This window comes from Lagenorhynchus albirostris, chromosome 20 (assembly GCF_949774975.1).
Source record: "Lagenorhynchus albirostris chromosome 20, mLagAlb1.1, whole genome shotgun sequence".
Lineage (NCBI taxonomy): Eukaryota > Metazoa > Chordata > Mammalia > Artiodactyla > Delphinidae > Lagenorhynchus > Lagenorhynchus albirostris.
In genome coordinates this window covers 37,643,656-37,659,348 of record NC_083114.1, presented here as the reverse complement: position 1 = coordinate 37,659,348, position 15,693 = coordinate 37,643,656, and the positions used below count along the sequence as shown (strand labels likewise).

Genomic DNA, 15,693 nt, shown 5'->3' with positions numbered 1-15,693 from the left:
ATTTGGAAACAATGTGACGGAAATGTTTAATCTGCTCGGCCCATCTGTGCTGCGTATTTCTCCAGATCTCCCTGAGAGAGGCGCCTTGAATCTCCACATTGCCTTTAATATTCTCCTAAATCACCTCCCCACTGCACTTCAAGGGCCATTGCTACAATATCACAGGTTCATCTAAAGTGCAGTGGGGGTGGGGGGGGGAGGCGCAGGCCAGGATATTTTTTATTTTAAAATAATTTCCAGGGATCGTCTTTTTTGCTTCCTTTAAAAAAAGAAGAAAAGTTATTCTACTGTTGCTGTAAGGTTATTGAGGTTGTTCATTGCAAAACAGGGTAGGATAGAGTGGAATCATTCTCCAAAGAATTATTTTTATTAACCTCGATTCCCTCAATTGGACATGGGAGGGGGTAAGCAGATGCTCCTTTTCTCTTATCCCTGCACCTTGCTATGGTGATGTGTTCATTTGGGGCTGGTGCCTGTCTGCTTTACACTCTCTGCATCAGGTATCACTTTGACCCTGTCCTGCTCCAAACAAAGCCATCTTGTTCAGGACAGGTAAACATTTAGTCCCTGGTCACCATGCCCTCATCAGAAAGGAACACTGTCTATATTATTAATTTTTAGCTTAAAATCTTATATTTTCTCTCTATAAGTACAGATGTTAGCATCAGATTTCCACTGCCTTTCCTCCACTTGATTTTGTCAGATTCAGTGATTTGGGGCTAGAATGTAGGAAGCTGGGGTAGGTTTCAGAGAAAGAGGGGATGACAGACCTTAGACAAATGGAAGAGAGTTGCACATAACCAAGAAAATTAGGATTCCTTTTGCTATGTGAATTAAAGAAATGAATAATTTAATCCGTGAGATTGTTCCGGCGAGGGAAAGGCAACGTCCCAGTTGCGAAGCCTACAGCCTGTCGGTGTGTTACATCATCTGCACACATAGGCGTTTCCATGACAACCGCTTATAGCTTCATTTCCTGGATCCCTCTAGGGGGTGTCACAGCCAGATCCACCTGCTTTTCACCCTACCCTCGGTGGGGTCATGGTAAGGTCGCCAGAATAAATGAACGCGGGTACTAATGATCTGTTTACTGCTGTTTATGCTCTGTGTGTGTCAGGGGCACCGCACATTTAGAGAGCTCATTATGGTTGCAATTAGAATGCACCATCGCTAGATATTTAACTCCTTTTTCTTTTAAATTAGCATTTTAATAACATTCTTTGAGCAGAGAAACAAAATGACCATTTTTCACGGCCAAACTTCTAGCTGTAGGTGCAACTTTAATGGCAAAGTTGTGAAGGGAAAAAAAGAGAAAAAAAGGCCATTTTTACTACTTTCACCCTCCTTCTTACCAAAAGGATATTTTTATTTGCTTTCTAACACACTCGATTTCCTAAATTTGTTTTGAATCCAATTATATTGGGTGGTTTAAAGTACCGCGCTCTTGTTGGATGGAAATTAGCAGCTACTGAAATTAACTTTCTATGTGACCTGTGAAAGGGGCGAAAATAATTACAAGTGTGTGTAAGAGACCCTTCTCCAAAAGACCCTTGCTGTAGGATCAGACTGTGATCTGATCCTACCATTATCAAATATCTTTATATAGTAATTGCAAGGGCTATTTTCTTCAAAAAGGTGGTTGCAATTACTGTTTTTGTTTTGTAATTCTTAGGATTATCTTATAGAGGATAAATGATGACAAAACTTGTCATTATAAACAGGATAAATAAGAAGCAGAAATAATGAAAATAATAACACAGCATCATTTGCCGTTTAAAAAGGTGAGATCTTGGGGCATCAAAAAGTAAGAACAGGGAAAATACAAGGTAGAGACCCACTGGGTCAGAATGTTCCAATAGGCACTAATTGCTTTCTAGGAATCAGCGAACACCTTTGCTAGGTGTTTATAGATCCTCTGTTTGTAGAAAGTACAGTGAAAAATAACAATTTGAATGTTTCGATTATCTTTCCCAGTCTGTTCCATTTTCATTATTTATTTCCTATAAATCGGGACCTTGCTGAACATAATTCTGCAGACAAGGAGGTTGATGGGACAGCCAGTGTGAACGAGGAGATAGATGGTGGGTGCGTATAAGATAGATGCTATGTGTTTATGAAAAGGAGCAGTATGTCTGCACGTGAACATCCACAAAGTAGAGCAAGCAAGCGTGTAAACTATAACGGGTATTTATAGGTGGAAAAAAAAAGGTGCAAGGAAGATTGTATGGGAACAAGCACACTGAGCCTGAAAAGGGTTTGCTTTTTTCCTACCCTCCACGTCCAAGTTCCGCTAAGATGTCCCCTGCTTGCTGTGGCTCCTGTGAAACAAGCCTTTCCATGACAACAGATGGGGGATTTCACAGCCAGAAGACACAGGAGGTCAACAGTTGAAAAGCAAGAGTTAGAAAGCGAGATCTTTATCGACATCAAAACAATCCCCTGAAAGATAGAAGGAGGAAAAATTTAAAGACGTAGCAGGAAAGAAAAAGAGCCTTTATAAAAATGCAGGTTAAAATGTTTAGGCTTTTGTATCAGCCTAGTTGCACCTTAGACTCTGCCATTTCATAAATAAAATACGGATAGCATAGACTATAATCTGGTGATAGCTACCCCAGGACATATCTAGATACACTTCTGTTATTTTAATTAAATACTGCATTATGGTTTGTGACAACTACATAGCTACAGCGTAAATGAATTTGGAATTAAAGTGTTACTTAGGCATCCAGTCATTTTTGTTTCATTCCTCAGTTTTACAAAGCAAATAGCTATAAAATCAAGATGTTTGTTCATTTACAGATGGAGCAGGATTGTTGTCACTGTTCTTTTTCTCCTTAATCCTCCTGCACAAAACGAAGACAGAGCTCAGAGTCTGGCTCCCAACACTCTTAGCTTATGAGACACATCACAAAGAAAAACACATCCTCTTGACTATAATGTGAAACGCTGAATATTAATTGCTGGTATTTCGCTTATCTTTCTAGCTGAGTTCTGTCTTTTAACAATTATTCTGATGGGCTGCAGTCTTGCACTGCCAGGAAATTTTTCTCCTTTGCTTAATATTTAGAAATGCATTTTATTTTATTAAAAAAAAATCTTAAAGTTCATAATCCTCCTTGGAAGTTTTTAGTATCTGGAACTCTTGGCAAATACAGAATATTAGTGGGAATAGGGAAACCGCCAAAGCTCTTTGCTGAAAAGATGATGCACCTTCTGAATCTAAAAGGAAAAATATTTTTCATTCTAGGAATATTAATATTTCCTTAATGAAACTTGAGAGGGTATTACAGTTTGATATAATCAGTTGGTCAGTTTAAATGTCACTTCACTAGCAAATTATGAGAAAGAATATTCTCGTCTTACAGGCACAGACTTTCACTCAAAATTTATATGTTAAAGTAAAAGGATTTTTGTTCAAATCTGAGGATTTAATTGTATCTTGAATGCGTCATATGTCAAGATGAAAGTTTTTAAATAGTAAGTTTTCTGAAATCATTGTCTATTATTTCTAGTGCGAGAAACAATATTCTTTTTATTAGTCTTAAATACCACAAGTCTGGCAATGTCTGCTAATTCCAGCTTTTCTGTGTTCTAACCAATTATCCCAAGCCCCCTGTAACTAATCCTATAAGCATAGAAGTTACTGCTCTGTATATCTGCAATGAGGTTATAATTTGCTTCAGTATTTTGCTAGTTTGGTTGGAGAGCTGGATCCATACACTACCAAGAAACACCAGCAGACAGGTTTGGGGAGGCTGAGTTCCTTTTGAGAAAATAATTACACAGAAACAAAGCTTTTGTGACCCCTTTTAAATAGAGCATCTCACCGAAATGTCATCCAGCCTCTCTGGCAGATTAGTGAGTTTATTACTAAATCTCTGTCTAATAAACGTGCAGTTGACTCTGGAGGAGCTGCTTGTTATAAAACTGGCAGTGGGAGATGGAGGGAATGTCACAGTTAAAGACACAAATTTTCCCCATAATATATTCGAATGGAAACCTCTGAATCCAATACTACATGGGCATATCTAATAAATTTACAATATTTCAGTCTCAACAGCCTTCACTGGTTAGTTTTAAAGATTTATGTGGTAAAAAATTACTCAGTGATGAATATGGTTTATTCTGTGCAGTATTGGAGGTATAAGGAATTAAACTACCGTCTTTAACAGTGAATTTATTATTACCTCTGTCAAAAGACGAAGCCTTTAACAGCATTTGTTATAAATTCACCGCAAAATAAATGGCTGGAATTTTTTTACACTGGAGTTTGTAAAGCATTGGGTGATCGTGAGCATTAACCTAACCCTGCCACGGCTTATATGGTTCTAGGCAAACATTTCTGTCTGGGTCTCACAGCTAATTATCTGATCTGGGACTTTCCACCTGACTGAAAGGTGTGTGTGTGTGTGTGTGTGTGTGTGTGTGTGTGTGTGTGTGTGTACAAAGTGAAGGGTCTTGTCCAGGACAACAGTTCAGGACTGAGGAGATTAAAGTGCAAAATGCCAATTTTACTTTTTTTTTAAAAATGGGTTTTATAATAAATGGCCAGGGTTTAGAGAATAAGGTTGATATGTAGCCAGGTCTCTTGTTTGCAGGTTTATACGCACGCATATGCACACACACATACACGCATAAGCACGCATACACACACGCACACTCACAAACACCCTCTCCCTTTTGTCCTCTCTTGGAATGGGTGTCCCCTCATTTATAAAAATTACCTGGAAGGAATGAGGCTGCCAGGGTTTGTTCTAGATGATTGGTTCCTGTCTGGGGGAAAGGAATGGCCTCTACTGAATTTGACCGGTGTGTGACCGTTGCCTTCCAGCTGACCCCAAATCCCATTCCCATTCTCCTAACTCTATAGCCTCCCATAGGGGTTATTAATGAGAGAAAACACCATCATCATCATCATCTTCGTCATCACAGCACAGTGTTGACCTGCTTGTTCACATGAAATGGGGTTATGGGGACAGCTTCTGCTTCTCTTTTCGTATCATCGTAAATAAGAAAAGATATTTTCTGATGGTACCCTCCCTCACCGTCCCCTTTGGCTAGGTCAGAGGTGAATGATAGCTCTTTGGCAGGCATTGATCAGTTTCATCACTATGTTTGTGCAGTCTGTGCCCCAGGCCTGTATTCTCCCCACTTCCTACCCCCGAATTACCTCCCAAATTACCCTGCCCATCCCCCAGTCAGCCAAACGGATGGTAATGGTGCCTGAGGAAGTCCTAAATGGACACTAGATGTCACCAAACACCTCCTTTCCCTCAGAGCCCTGAAATTTAAAAAAAAAAAACAACTTCATTTAAAGCAATTGAAGGAATTAACTTATCTGTTTTTATGAGGTGTTGTCAAATTCAACTAAGCACACTTAAAAGAGGAAGTACTGCTGCATTCAGATAATTTTTACAACATACAAATCTCTTCTGGAGGGGTTGGGGTCAAGGGAGGGGAAAGGTCTACATTCTTTAAGTAGTCCTTTGAGGGAGTCGGTGAAGAACACTGGGCTTTAAAAGTCCCACTGTAACAGACGTGGTGTTATGTTAACATAGTCCAGGTGTGCCAGGGACAGGCCTGCTGCATTCGGATAACTAGGAGCTGGGTTTGGAGCCAGGACCCGGCCTGAATTTAAGTAGCTCCAATCCAGTGCTGGAAGCTAACTGTCACCCAGGATGATGGAATCGGTCCATCCTCATCCACACAAGACCCATGGCCATCTGACAGCATCATATGTTCAATGTTAAACTTGACCTTGCCTTTAAGGATCCCTGTTTCCATACCAACTGTACCAGAAGACAACCAAAGCATGGTGTGTTTGGGCGGTGAGAATATCTCCCCACCCTGGCTAAGCCACCATGTAAATATAACCCTTCTGTGGTGCCCAGCTTGTTGCTCCAAGGCTGCCTTCCATGGAAATAAGTAGCTGGAAAAACCCTGGAGGAGCCCAGGGCCAACTCATGAGTCACACAACATAAGCTCAAGAGATGTAGCCTATCAACTCTGTTTACCTTAAATGGTAAACAGGGACCATTTAAGGGTCATTCAGGGACCTCTTCTTCTTTCTAGACAATTGAGAAAGAGTTTCTTTCTCTCTCTCTTTAATTTGCCCTTATCTGCTGGACAGCTCATGTTACCACTGTAAATTACTTCTGGAAGAGGAGGCCTAATTTTTAAATGGGCGTTTATTTAGGTTATCTCGAAGAGTAGAACAAGTACCTTTATTATTTAGAAAAAGGTTCCCCAGTGAGAGGCCTTTAAGCCAGGAAGACAGAGTCACTTCTCTGAAACATAGAAACTGTGGCTTGTCTTATCCAAATAGAGACTTCTCACCTTTCTCCTACTTACAATAAATGCTCATGGCAGTGCTGGTCCACAGAGGGGCTGTATGCCAGGGCGCAGCCAGGGCGCAGTGTTACTGCACCGAGGGTGATTCAGGACCTACCCTGTCATGCCTGGTGCCCAGGCTGAATGGATTTTTGGAGTACACCTGTTGTTGAACCCCTGCCAAGTACTGATGGCCACTAACCCCCAAATCACTTTTCCCCTCTGTTGATGTTTGGAATGTCAGACAGGACTGAGCAGCAGCCGGCGTGTATTTCAAACACAGCAGATGGATTTTTATATTAGCTCCTATTTCATGTTCAGGCAGAGCGACCGCCACACTAAAACCGCAGCCTCTGTGCTGCCGAGTTTGCTTCTGCGAGATTAATTTTGTGAAATTAATTGGGACAAGATTGAAAAGGAAATTAAAATGTAGCTGAGTGAATAGGCCTTTCAAACACCTTTTTCCTGCTCTATTCAAACTTGAATTCTGCGGTGGTCTCAGGCATGGTGGGAAGTAATTTATGGGAGCCATCGGTTACGTATGAGGAGACCTGCACAAGCACCACAATCTGGAGCCGCTGAAGAGCGTTAAACACCCCGCCGTGGCCTGAGCTGCGTCCCTGCACCAGGTGGAAGCGAAGTTCAGTCCCTGCACCAAAAATGCTGTTCAGAAATATCTGGGCCCAAAAGGCACGCGGGAACATCCACTGGATGCACAGATCTGCTCCATTTTTAAAATCTCCTTTCAATATATTTGCGGCCCAAATTGGAACTCAGTGCATTAAGTGGGCGTGCAACTTCGTGGGGCTTAGTAACGGATAGATGTGTTGGGGAGGTGGGCGGGGTCCTGCAGACTGTGCCATTGCTTACTGTTTCAGAGCTGCGATACATGGCTCTGGCCTCTCCTCAAAGAAGTTTGAACAGGGGCTTCCCTGGTGGCGCTAGTGGTTGGGAGTCCGCCTGCAGGTGCAGGGGACGCGGGTTCGTGCCCCGGTCCGAGAAGATCCCACATGCCGCGGAGCGGCTGGGCCCGTGAGCCACGGCCGTTGGGCCTGCGCGTCTGGAGCCTGTGTTCCGCAGCGGGAGAGGCCGCAACAGTAAGAGGCCCGTGTAAAGAAGTTTGAACAATTGATCAATTTTGCCACTGACAAAGTCTCTCAGACCAGGAAAGGCACAGTGTATTTCCACGTAAGGCCTCTTCACTGGATGGCCTTCTATTTCCAAGAGAGGACCTGTTGAGCTTTCGAATATCTCTGTGAAGAGTTCTTGGCAGGACAGGCTACCTTTTTTTTTTCTCTCAATTCACTAATAATTTATTGAACTCCTGGTGTGTACCCAATATTGACCCCAAAAGTTTATTGTTAGTGGAAAAGAGGGGAATATCATAATAATTATCATCCTAGATGCCAGGCGCTTCCTTACACAAATTCTCTAATGAAAGTATCACAACACCCTATAAACAGAAATTATCCCATTTCTACAGATGAGGAAATTATCCCATTTCTACAGATAAGGATTAGCAAGATTAAGTGACTTTGTTCAGGGTCACATAAGTAACCCACCTGTTGACAATTTGCTTCCCTAAGAATAGGACAGGTGATGGGCATTTGGTTATCTATGGGGTGCAGCTTTCTTACCCAGCCAATCATCTTCTCTGGAAAAAAATTTTTTAAAGGGTAAATAGCTCTCTTTCTGGGATCATTCTTGTCCAAAGGCCCTAGACCCTAACAGACTCTCTTGGCCCTAGGATTCTAGGATTGAGGGTTGGGTCATACTTGGGCAACTATTAAGAAACAGTAGGTGTGGTGTGTGTGTTTATGTATGTGTGTGTGTGTATATATATATGTGTGTGTGTGTGTGTGTGTGTGTGTATATATATAAAATGAATATTATTAATCTATAAAAAAGAATGAAATAATGCCATTTGCAGCAACATGGATGGACCTAGAGATTATCATACTAAGTGTAGTAAGTCAGAGAAAGACAAATATCATATGATATCACTTATATGTGGAATCTGAAAAAAATGACACAAATGAACTTACTATTTATAAAATAGAAATAGACTCATAGACACAGAAAACAATCTTACGGTTACCAAAAGGGAAAGGGGGAGGGAAGGATAAATTAGGAGTTTGGGATTAGCAGATATATACTACTCTATATAAAATAGATAAACAACAAAGTCCCACTGTATAGCACAAGGAACTAAATTCAATACCTTGTAATAAACTATAATGGAAAAGAATCTGAAAAAGAATATATATATATATACATATACATATATATGTAAAACTGAATCACTTTGCTATACACCAGAAACTAACACAACATTGTAAATCAACTATACTTCAATTTAAAAAAAAAAACAAATAAATACCAAAAAAAAAGAGAGAGAAAGAAACAGCAGGGAACAGCAGGAACCCAAGAATAAAGTTATTACCCCCCAATTCCCACCCCACTCCCCCATCCAGGGGCCACTTCTGTTCTCTACCTGCCACCCCCTGCCCCTCAGAATATTTCTCTTACCATACAAAGAGAGAGGGAAAAGCCAAATGTATTTATGAGGCCCCAAAACAAAAGAACTTAGAATTTTTTTGCTTGTTTAATTTGAATAAATAATTAAAGCTAAGACACATTTTTGTGTGGAATTTCTTTAGCAGATTTGCAAAGTCAGCCTCACCATGTTAATTTAGACCGGGAATGTTTGAGGTGGAAGGAACCTTAGAGATCTAACACAACTCCCTCATTTTACAGGTAAGGAAACTGCTCCAGGTAAGCTGAACTGCATTCAGTTGCATCTTGTCTTGTGTTTCTCAGGGAAATAGACTTCTCTAGGTTCCTAAGAAGTGGGCTTTTCTTGCCTGACAAAAGTTCTACTGGCCAGAGAGGAAAATAAAATGGAGATTTCTAGATACCATTTTTCTGGACTAACCTCAACTTGGGTCAGTTCTGTCCCTGCAGGTGTGAGAGGCAGGCTGCAGAGTGTAACTGACTCCAATAAAGGAAGCCAGCTGGGGCTAAATATGGAATAATATGGAATAAATTTAGGATCCATATGAGAGAAAATTCCTGAGATTAGGAGTTACTGAACATCTGAATAGACATACAGCTGATAATGGCAGTGGAATCTCCTTTTCTATCTGTCTGAATTGGTTCATTTGTGCTTTTTAGAGGCAAGGGAATGGATCAGGTGGCCTTTTAAGGTTCCTTCCTGTCCAAGGACTCTTATTGAGTTAAGTAATATAATAAAGGTAAATCCAATCTGAAATGCTCCCCAAGCCAACGTTAACTGGAATGAAGTTTTATGAGGGAAACTTCAGTTAAGCTTCTAGCTTCTCATTTCTTCCCTTGCCATGCAGAGATGAGCAATGTGGAGAAGGGTGGCAACTGGTGTAGCTTTTGGGGTAAGAAACGTGCTACTACCAAGGTAAGGGATGACTACGAACTCAGGACCTTCCAGGAGATGGAGAAAGATGCCCGATAGAACCAAGGCAGCAAACTATTCCCTGTGAATTAAACTCTGATATATTGGCTTTTAGTAATGGAGGAGGGGAAGGGGGGTTGGTTAAAAAAACCCAAAACAAGTTGGGGAAGGTCCCCATGTTCTTTGTAATCTCAATATTACAATAGCCCTGGTAACCGCAGACAGCTCTATACTGCAAGGGCAAGTCACCGCACAGCCCCTTCTAAATGGAGGAAATGGACCCCCCGTGAGAAGTCATTAACAAAGGCAAAAGACATGCAAAACAAACAAAATAATCATGACCCAGAGAGAAGGCCAGCAGACAGTCTGACTCTGTTCTCCCCTCCTCCTGCTGCAGGCACCTCAGACAATGTAAACAGTTAATTTGTTCACCTGCAGGCTCTGGGCAAACAGAGGCCTGGTCACACCTGAGTGGATAACTCGATTACCCCAGCGTGGTAATGTACACAAATTCTATTACTCGGCAAGTCTTGCTTTCGGGCATTTGAAATACCAATCAGGCCAATGTCCACTCCCTTCTTTGCTTCCAATTTATTCTTGGTGTATTGGAGCTGCACTGGAATGGCACTAGGGTGGTGCTGAATTAGGAGTCTGGAAGAAATCACTAGAAGATTCTGATCTCACCCAGCAGGGATTGCGGGCCTCCTGCTCTCTGGAAAAAGGTTGGGTCTGAATTTGGTCGTAGTTCAAAGGGGACTCATTGGAACTGCTGAAAGCTACCTTCTGTCAGCCCTGGTCTGTTTCTTAAGGAGCTTGTGGTATATTTCAAACTGAGACAAACACCTGGCCAAGGTAATGACATTTACAGAACAAAGATAAATTGCAAAGGATGGGTTAATAACACAATGGGTTTTCAATTTTCCTTTATGGAGTTCACATACTAATCAATTAAAGAGCAAATTGTGCCTCTTACAAAAATGTTTGTTGATATTGATTGCCTCTAGAGGGAGAACTTTTTAACAAGTTTTTTAGGGACAGTGGATTTCCTCGGCCCACCTATACAGAATATGTGCAGTCTTTCTTTACAAGGATGGTGTTACTGATCCCTCAAACAGTAGCCCATGAGTTTTGAAGCTTCTTCACATTGGTGATGGATCTGCAATAATATATCCTTATTTTTGCCCATTTTTTTGTATCCAGCAATACCCTTTGGGAGATGGTTAGCTGTGGCTAGGGGCTACCTCTGTGACTGAGGAAGAGAATGAAGTTAGCTGGCCCTTGTGAGTTGGATTCACTATCTTGGCCTTGTCAGCACTTGCTCAAACCAACTGAGCTAACTAGCTCTGACTCCTCCCCCCATATATAACTATGTTACAGTGTTGTTTATCTATAGATGAAACAAGAAGGCGGCTGACCCAGCTAGAATATTTTCAAGAGTATTTTACGGTAATAAATTATGTACGTGGTGATGACCTTTTTAAAGCACCACAAGACCCTTCAAAAAGATCAAATTTTGATTGGCATAGTTTTAGTATTATGTCTACTTTATTCTATTTTTAAATTTGAAAATTGGTTCCTGAATCTGAATTTTCAATTAAAATTTTCCCTGACAATTATAAAACGATGGAAGTTTACGTGTGAGGGAACCATGTAATACACACAAGAGAAGACTATGACATGGGATAATTCTGGTTATGGTGACTACATCATCAAGAGTGAGAAAATCGACTTTTGATCCAGGCCCCACACTCTAATCCTTACCTTGCTCAGAATGCGGATGAGGTCACCTCGTTGGAAGGACAGTTCGTCTGGCTGGTCACCATGGCAATCCCATAGGCCCTGATAATAATTGGCATAGTCCACTGATCAAAGAGAGGAGAAATCAAAGTTAAAAGGACCCTGTCTTTTTCTATGGAGCCCACATTTTTGCTGCAAATGGAAACCAAGGTTCTGATATTACCCCTAGGAAACCTAAGATTCAGGGGGTTTGGGATGAGATACAGCCAGACACTCAGCATGAGCAAAGGACTGTGGGAGAAGGAGATCATTAACTAACATTAAATATTTACAGTTCACCCTTAGTCAGATGCTATTCAGTAATATGATAAATATATTCGTTTATTAATAAAAGAAAATCAGGCAGGTAATTTTTCACTTGGTTTATAAGTAAGCAGCACAAAGAAATTTTCTGCCAGACTTTCTTCATCCAGGGCATCTAAACTATCCAGTGCTTCTTTTTATTATGCATTGAAAGAATGAGATAAGTCTCCTACTTCTGCTTGTTTATGAGAGAGGCTGAGTCAGCCAGCACAGATCTGCATTGCAGTCTCACAGGTTGGCCTCCTCTGTTACACAGGAACTTCATCCTGGGCACTTCCCACCCAGGAACTTACTATATGAGGTAATTACCAATAAATGTGGAAACGAATAGCCCAGTCTTTAAGTGGAACCAAGGGGGTGTCTCATCCATTACAACTAAATTCTGGGTGGGCTGGCCCTTTTCCAGCATCTCATTTGTAGACGCTGAACATGTCTGCCAAGATTTATCTGCAAGCCCCCAGGGGAACAGAAACCAAAGTGATCTGCATTAAAAATGAAAGCAACCGAAGACGACAAACCAAGCTTTAGAAGCAGTTGAAGAGATTTACTGGGCTTCTCAGCAAGACTAGATGGCAGTGATGCCACAGGACAGTCATCGATTCTTAGCAATGAAGAATTCGTATTGATCTTCTTCTACCCGGAAAGGTTAAACACTAGAGTACAAAGTGGGAGAGGATCTGGGGATTTGAATGGCAGGAGAGCTAATGCCCACTGGACCAGGGATAATGTGGCAGTGCTCCCCGTTCCTTAGGACACTATGTATGAGAGTGATATGCAAAGCACCTACAAAAGATGACATTCCTACTGATGGGACTTAGGAGTCTTGGGTTCTAATTAAAATTCAAATGATCTGGGGGGACCTTATTCTACAGTTTCCACCTTTCCCTTCATTTGTCTTGACCCTTCCATGAGGAGTGATGGTGCTAGTTGCTGAGGATGGGAATAGATAGAGGGCAAGTGGGCAGTGGGGGGACAGAGGCCCTGGCTATATTTGCTTTTTTTCTCCTTGTTCCTAACTTATGAGCAATTCAAAGAATAAAGGCACAGAGGAACAAAATCCCTATATGTCTCTGGAAAAGAATTTTAGTAGGAATCTTAAAGTGCACAAAAACAGAGGGGGACAGAGCTGTTTAGTTAAGATTCAGATATTGCAAACAAAAGTAAAAATGTTAACCATATAGAAACTCAAGCATGTTTTCTTTACACAGAAAATGTTTGTATATGCAGTAGACAACAGAGGGTAGCAAACAAGACAACTACACTGGAAACAGTCTGGCACAGAGTTAAGAATATGTTTGGAAAAAAAAATTCATTAGGAAAAAATGCTAACTATTGAAAAGACAAGGCATGTTTTTTGGGGGGCGGATATCAGTGCATGAAATAATAGAGAAATATCAGTTCCTGAAAAATGAAGTAGTTTTCCCAGAGGATATAATGCTTTTTCAGTTGTAATGGAGCTGATTATTCACCCCAAGATTTTGCCTAAGTTTAGGAATGAAAAGTATATTGACTTTTCATATCATAGTCAATTCAATTCAATTCAATTCAATTCAAGTATATCAATATTCTTCATGGATTTTTATGTGATAAAGAAAATAATTTTATAAAAATAGATTTTTTAAAAACATAACTTGATGTTTCCAAGTTGTAAGACTGACAAAGTTCTCTTGGCTTTTTCTGGCCTAGCGGATGGTCACTGTGGTGTACTGCTCCCCATGTGCCTGGGTGTGGGACAGCTCCTGAGATTATGAGTACCTTTTGGGTATATATGTAAAAAGTGATTTGATAGTGGGTATCTAAGACACCTGGGGAGAACACCTGGAAAAAAAGCTATTCTAAAAGCACAACAGATCATAGGGAATGCAAGAAGCTAGCAGAAAAACAAAAGCCTTCCAAGAAAAACTAAAGATAGAAGATGCCTTCAATTTTTCATAAGCTAAAGGCCTAAAGAAGATAGAGCTCAGGAATCCAGGAGATAGTTTAGCCTAGCCCAAGAACTGGAATCGTCAGAAGCATAACAAGGCTGCTTTGGAAAATAAGCAGAATGAAGGGCTAAAAATGGGGAAGAGGTTGGACTTGCTATCTAAACAGAGGTATTCTGGTATTAAAGAGACCAGGGAGAGGAACGTCTCAAGTGAACAAGATTGGATTCTGTATTGCAGACTCCCAGTTTAACACATGTGATTGGCTTTAGGTATATGTGTGCGCACAACTTCACTACATTCATTCTTTATCCTTCAACAGACATGTACACAGAACCTACTGTGCCATGGACTATGCTAGATGCTGGGAATTCTGCATCAGCCACGCACACGGTCCCTGCCCTTAGGGCTGCCATCCAGCAGTGGAGGCACCATGAAACAGTCACACAACTATTTATTTATTTATGATTGCGATATGTCTGCAAAGGAGAAGTTGAGGGTCTTGTGTATAATAGGGAATCTAACCTAGTCTGAGGGGTCAGAGAAGGTTTCCCTGAAGCTTTAGTTGTAAAACAAAAGCCTGATCAAACCTTGAAGAGGTGAAGAGGTAAGGCCAAGGAGGGCTTTATCCCTGAAGCTTGGCCCCAGGAAGAGCTTGAAGGCTGGGAGTCTGCTGGGCCAGTCCAGCTTCTCCCTAAACTTGCCCAGCATGTCCTATGAACAGAGGAAGCATGAGGAGACTTTGATGTCTTTAGATCAGTAAGGAATTGGAAGCCTGAGAGGAAGGATTGCCTCTATGGGCTGGATTGAGGTTCCTTTAGGTTTACACTCCTCTGGCAGCAGTCTGAGATCAGAAATAGTGCAGCATTCTGACCATTTAATTAATTCAAAACATCCTCATTCTCATTTTGAGGACATTATTCCATCTAATTACTTTTTTCCAGTCTGTCCATTTGGAATGAAAAACAAAAGAATAAAGCTTAATGCCAGCATTTCTCAACGTCTCTCCAAAAAACGTAACTCTGCACTAAATAAAGACTGGTAATTCAAAAGAAAAGCACTAATATATTCAGCATAAAACAGACAGAGGACCTAGAGCAATAATGACACCACTAATAACTAAAACAGTTATAACAATTAACAACAATTACAATGATAGAGAAGCTAATGGGTATGGTCACAGCATTTAAGTTGCCAGCAGAGCTGAGGAGGACTCTTTCCAGAGAAAGAAAAAGGGGGGAAGCGTCTTATTTTCTTTATCCCATGTAAGAGAAGCTATGCTCCCAGCAGGTAAAATGTCATAGGAAGACTAGTAGCAGACCAAGTTAAAAAATATATTGTTTTTCTCTCTTTTCTAGGTATTTATTGCAAAGCATCTGTCATTCCACACCAAGTCTTTATAACCAGTGACAGTCATTTCTCCTGTAACTGAGGCCAAGTTGGTGCTACTATTGACAGAGTCAATATTTGAAAATGAGTCTCCATGACGGGGAGAGTTCTAAGGTGAAAGGAGCAGACACCATTCTGCCTTTCCCCCTCCTTAGGGACAACAGAGCCTGACTACGTTCTTTCCAGAGTTCATATGTCACCTTGGGCTTCTGTTTGGGGGATATTGGGTAGCTCCAGAATTCAAGCTGTGACCAAGGAAAAGAGGCAAAAGGCAAGTAAAAAAAAAAAAAAAAAAGGCAAGTCAGCATGTTGTTTACATTTTCTTGATAAGCAAAAGGACTGTGCCAATGTGGCCCTGGGTATAACTACTTAACAGATTATAGAAAAGAGAGACAAAAGGAGAAGACAGATAAAGCCAGTTCTTGCTAGAGCATGAGAAATGGACAAAGAAGGCCAAGGCAATGGCCCATTGGAAGGGACTTGAAATGTTCTCTAGGCCAGGCCAGAAAGGCCACCATGTTCAGT

General features: G+C 41.1%; 2 protein-coding genes across 2 annotated transcripts in view; one reads left to right on the top strand and one right to left on the bottom strand.

Moving 5' to 3' along the window:
• Positions 1-15,267, top strand: part of SNX11 (sorting nexin 11) — a 43,554-nt gene extending 28,287 nt beyond the window's left edge. The window contains exons 10-11 of the transcript XR_009537563.1: positions 8,991-9,087; positions 15,138-15,267. The gene's annotated coding sequence lies outside the window, so the exon portion shown is untranslated. The remainder of the gene's footprint in view (positions 1-8,990; positions 9,088-15,137) is intronic.
• Positions 1-15,693, bottom strand: part of SKAP1 (src kinase associated phosphoprotein 1) — a 276,095-nt gene that overhangs the window by 10,544 nt on the left and 249,858 nt on the right. The window contains exon 11 of the mRNA XM_060134266.1: positions 11,519-11,619. Coding sequence (XP_059990249.1) covers positions 11,519-11,619 — 101 coding nt within the window. The remainder of the gene's footprint in view (positions 1-11,518; positions 11,620-15,693) is intronic.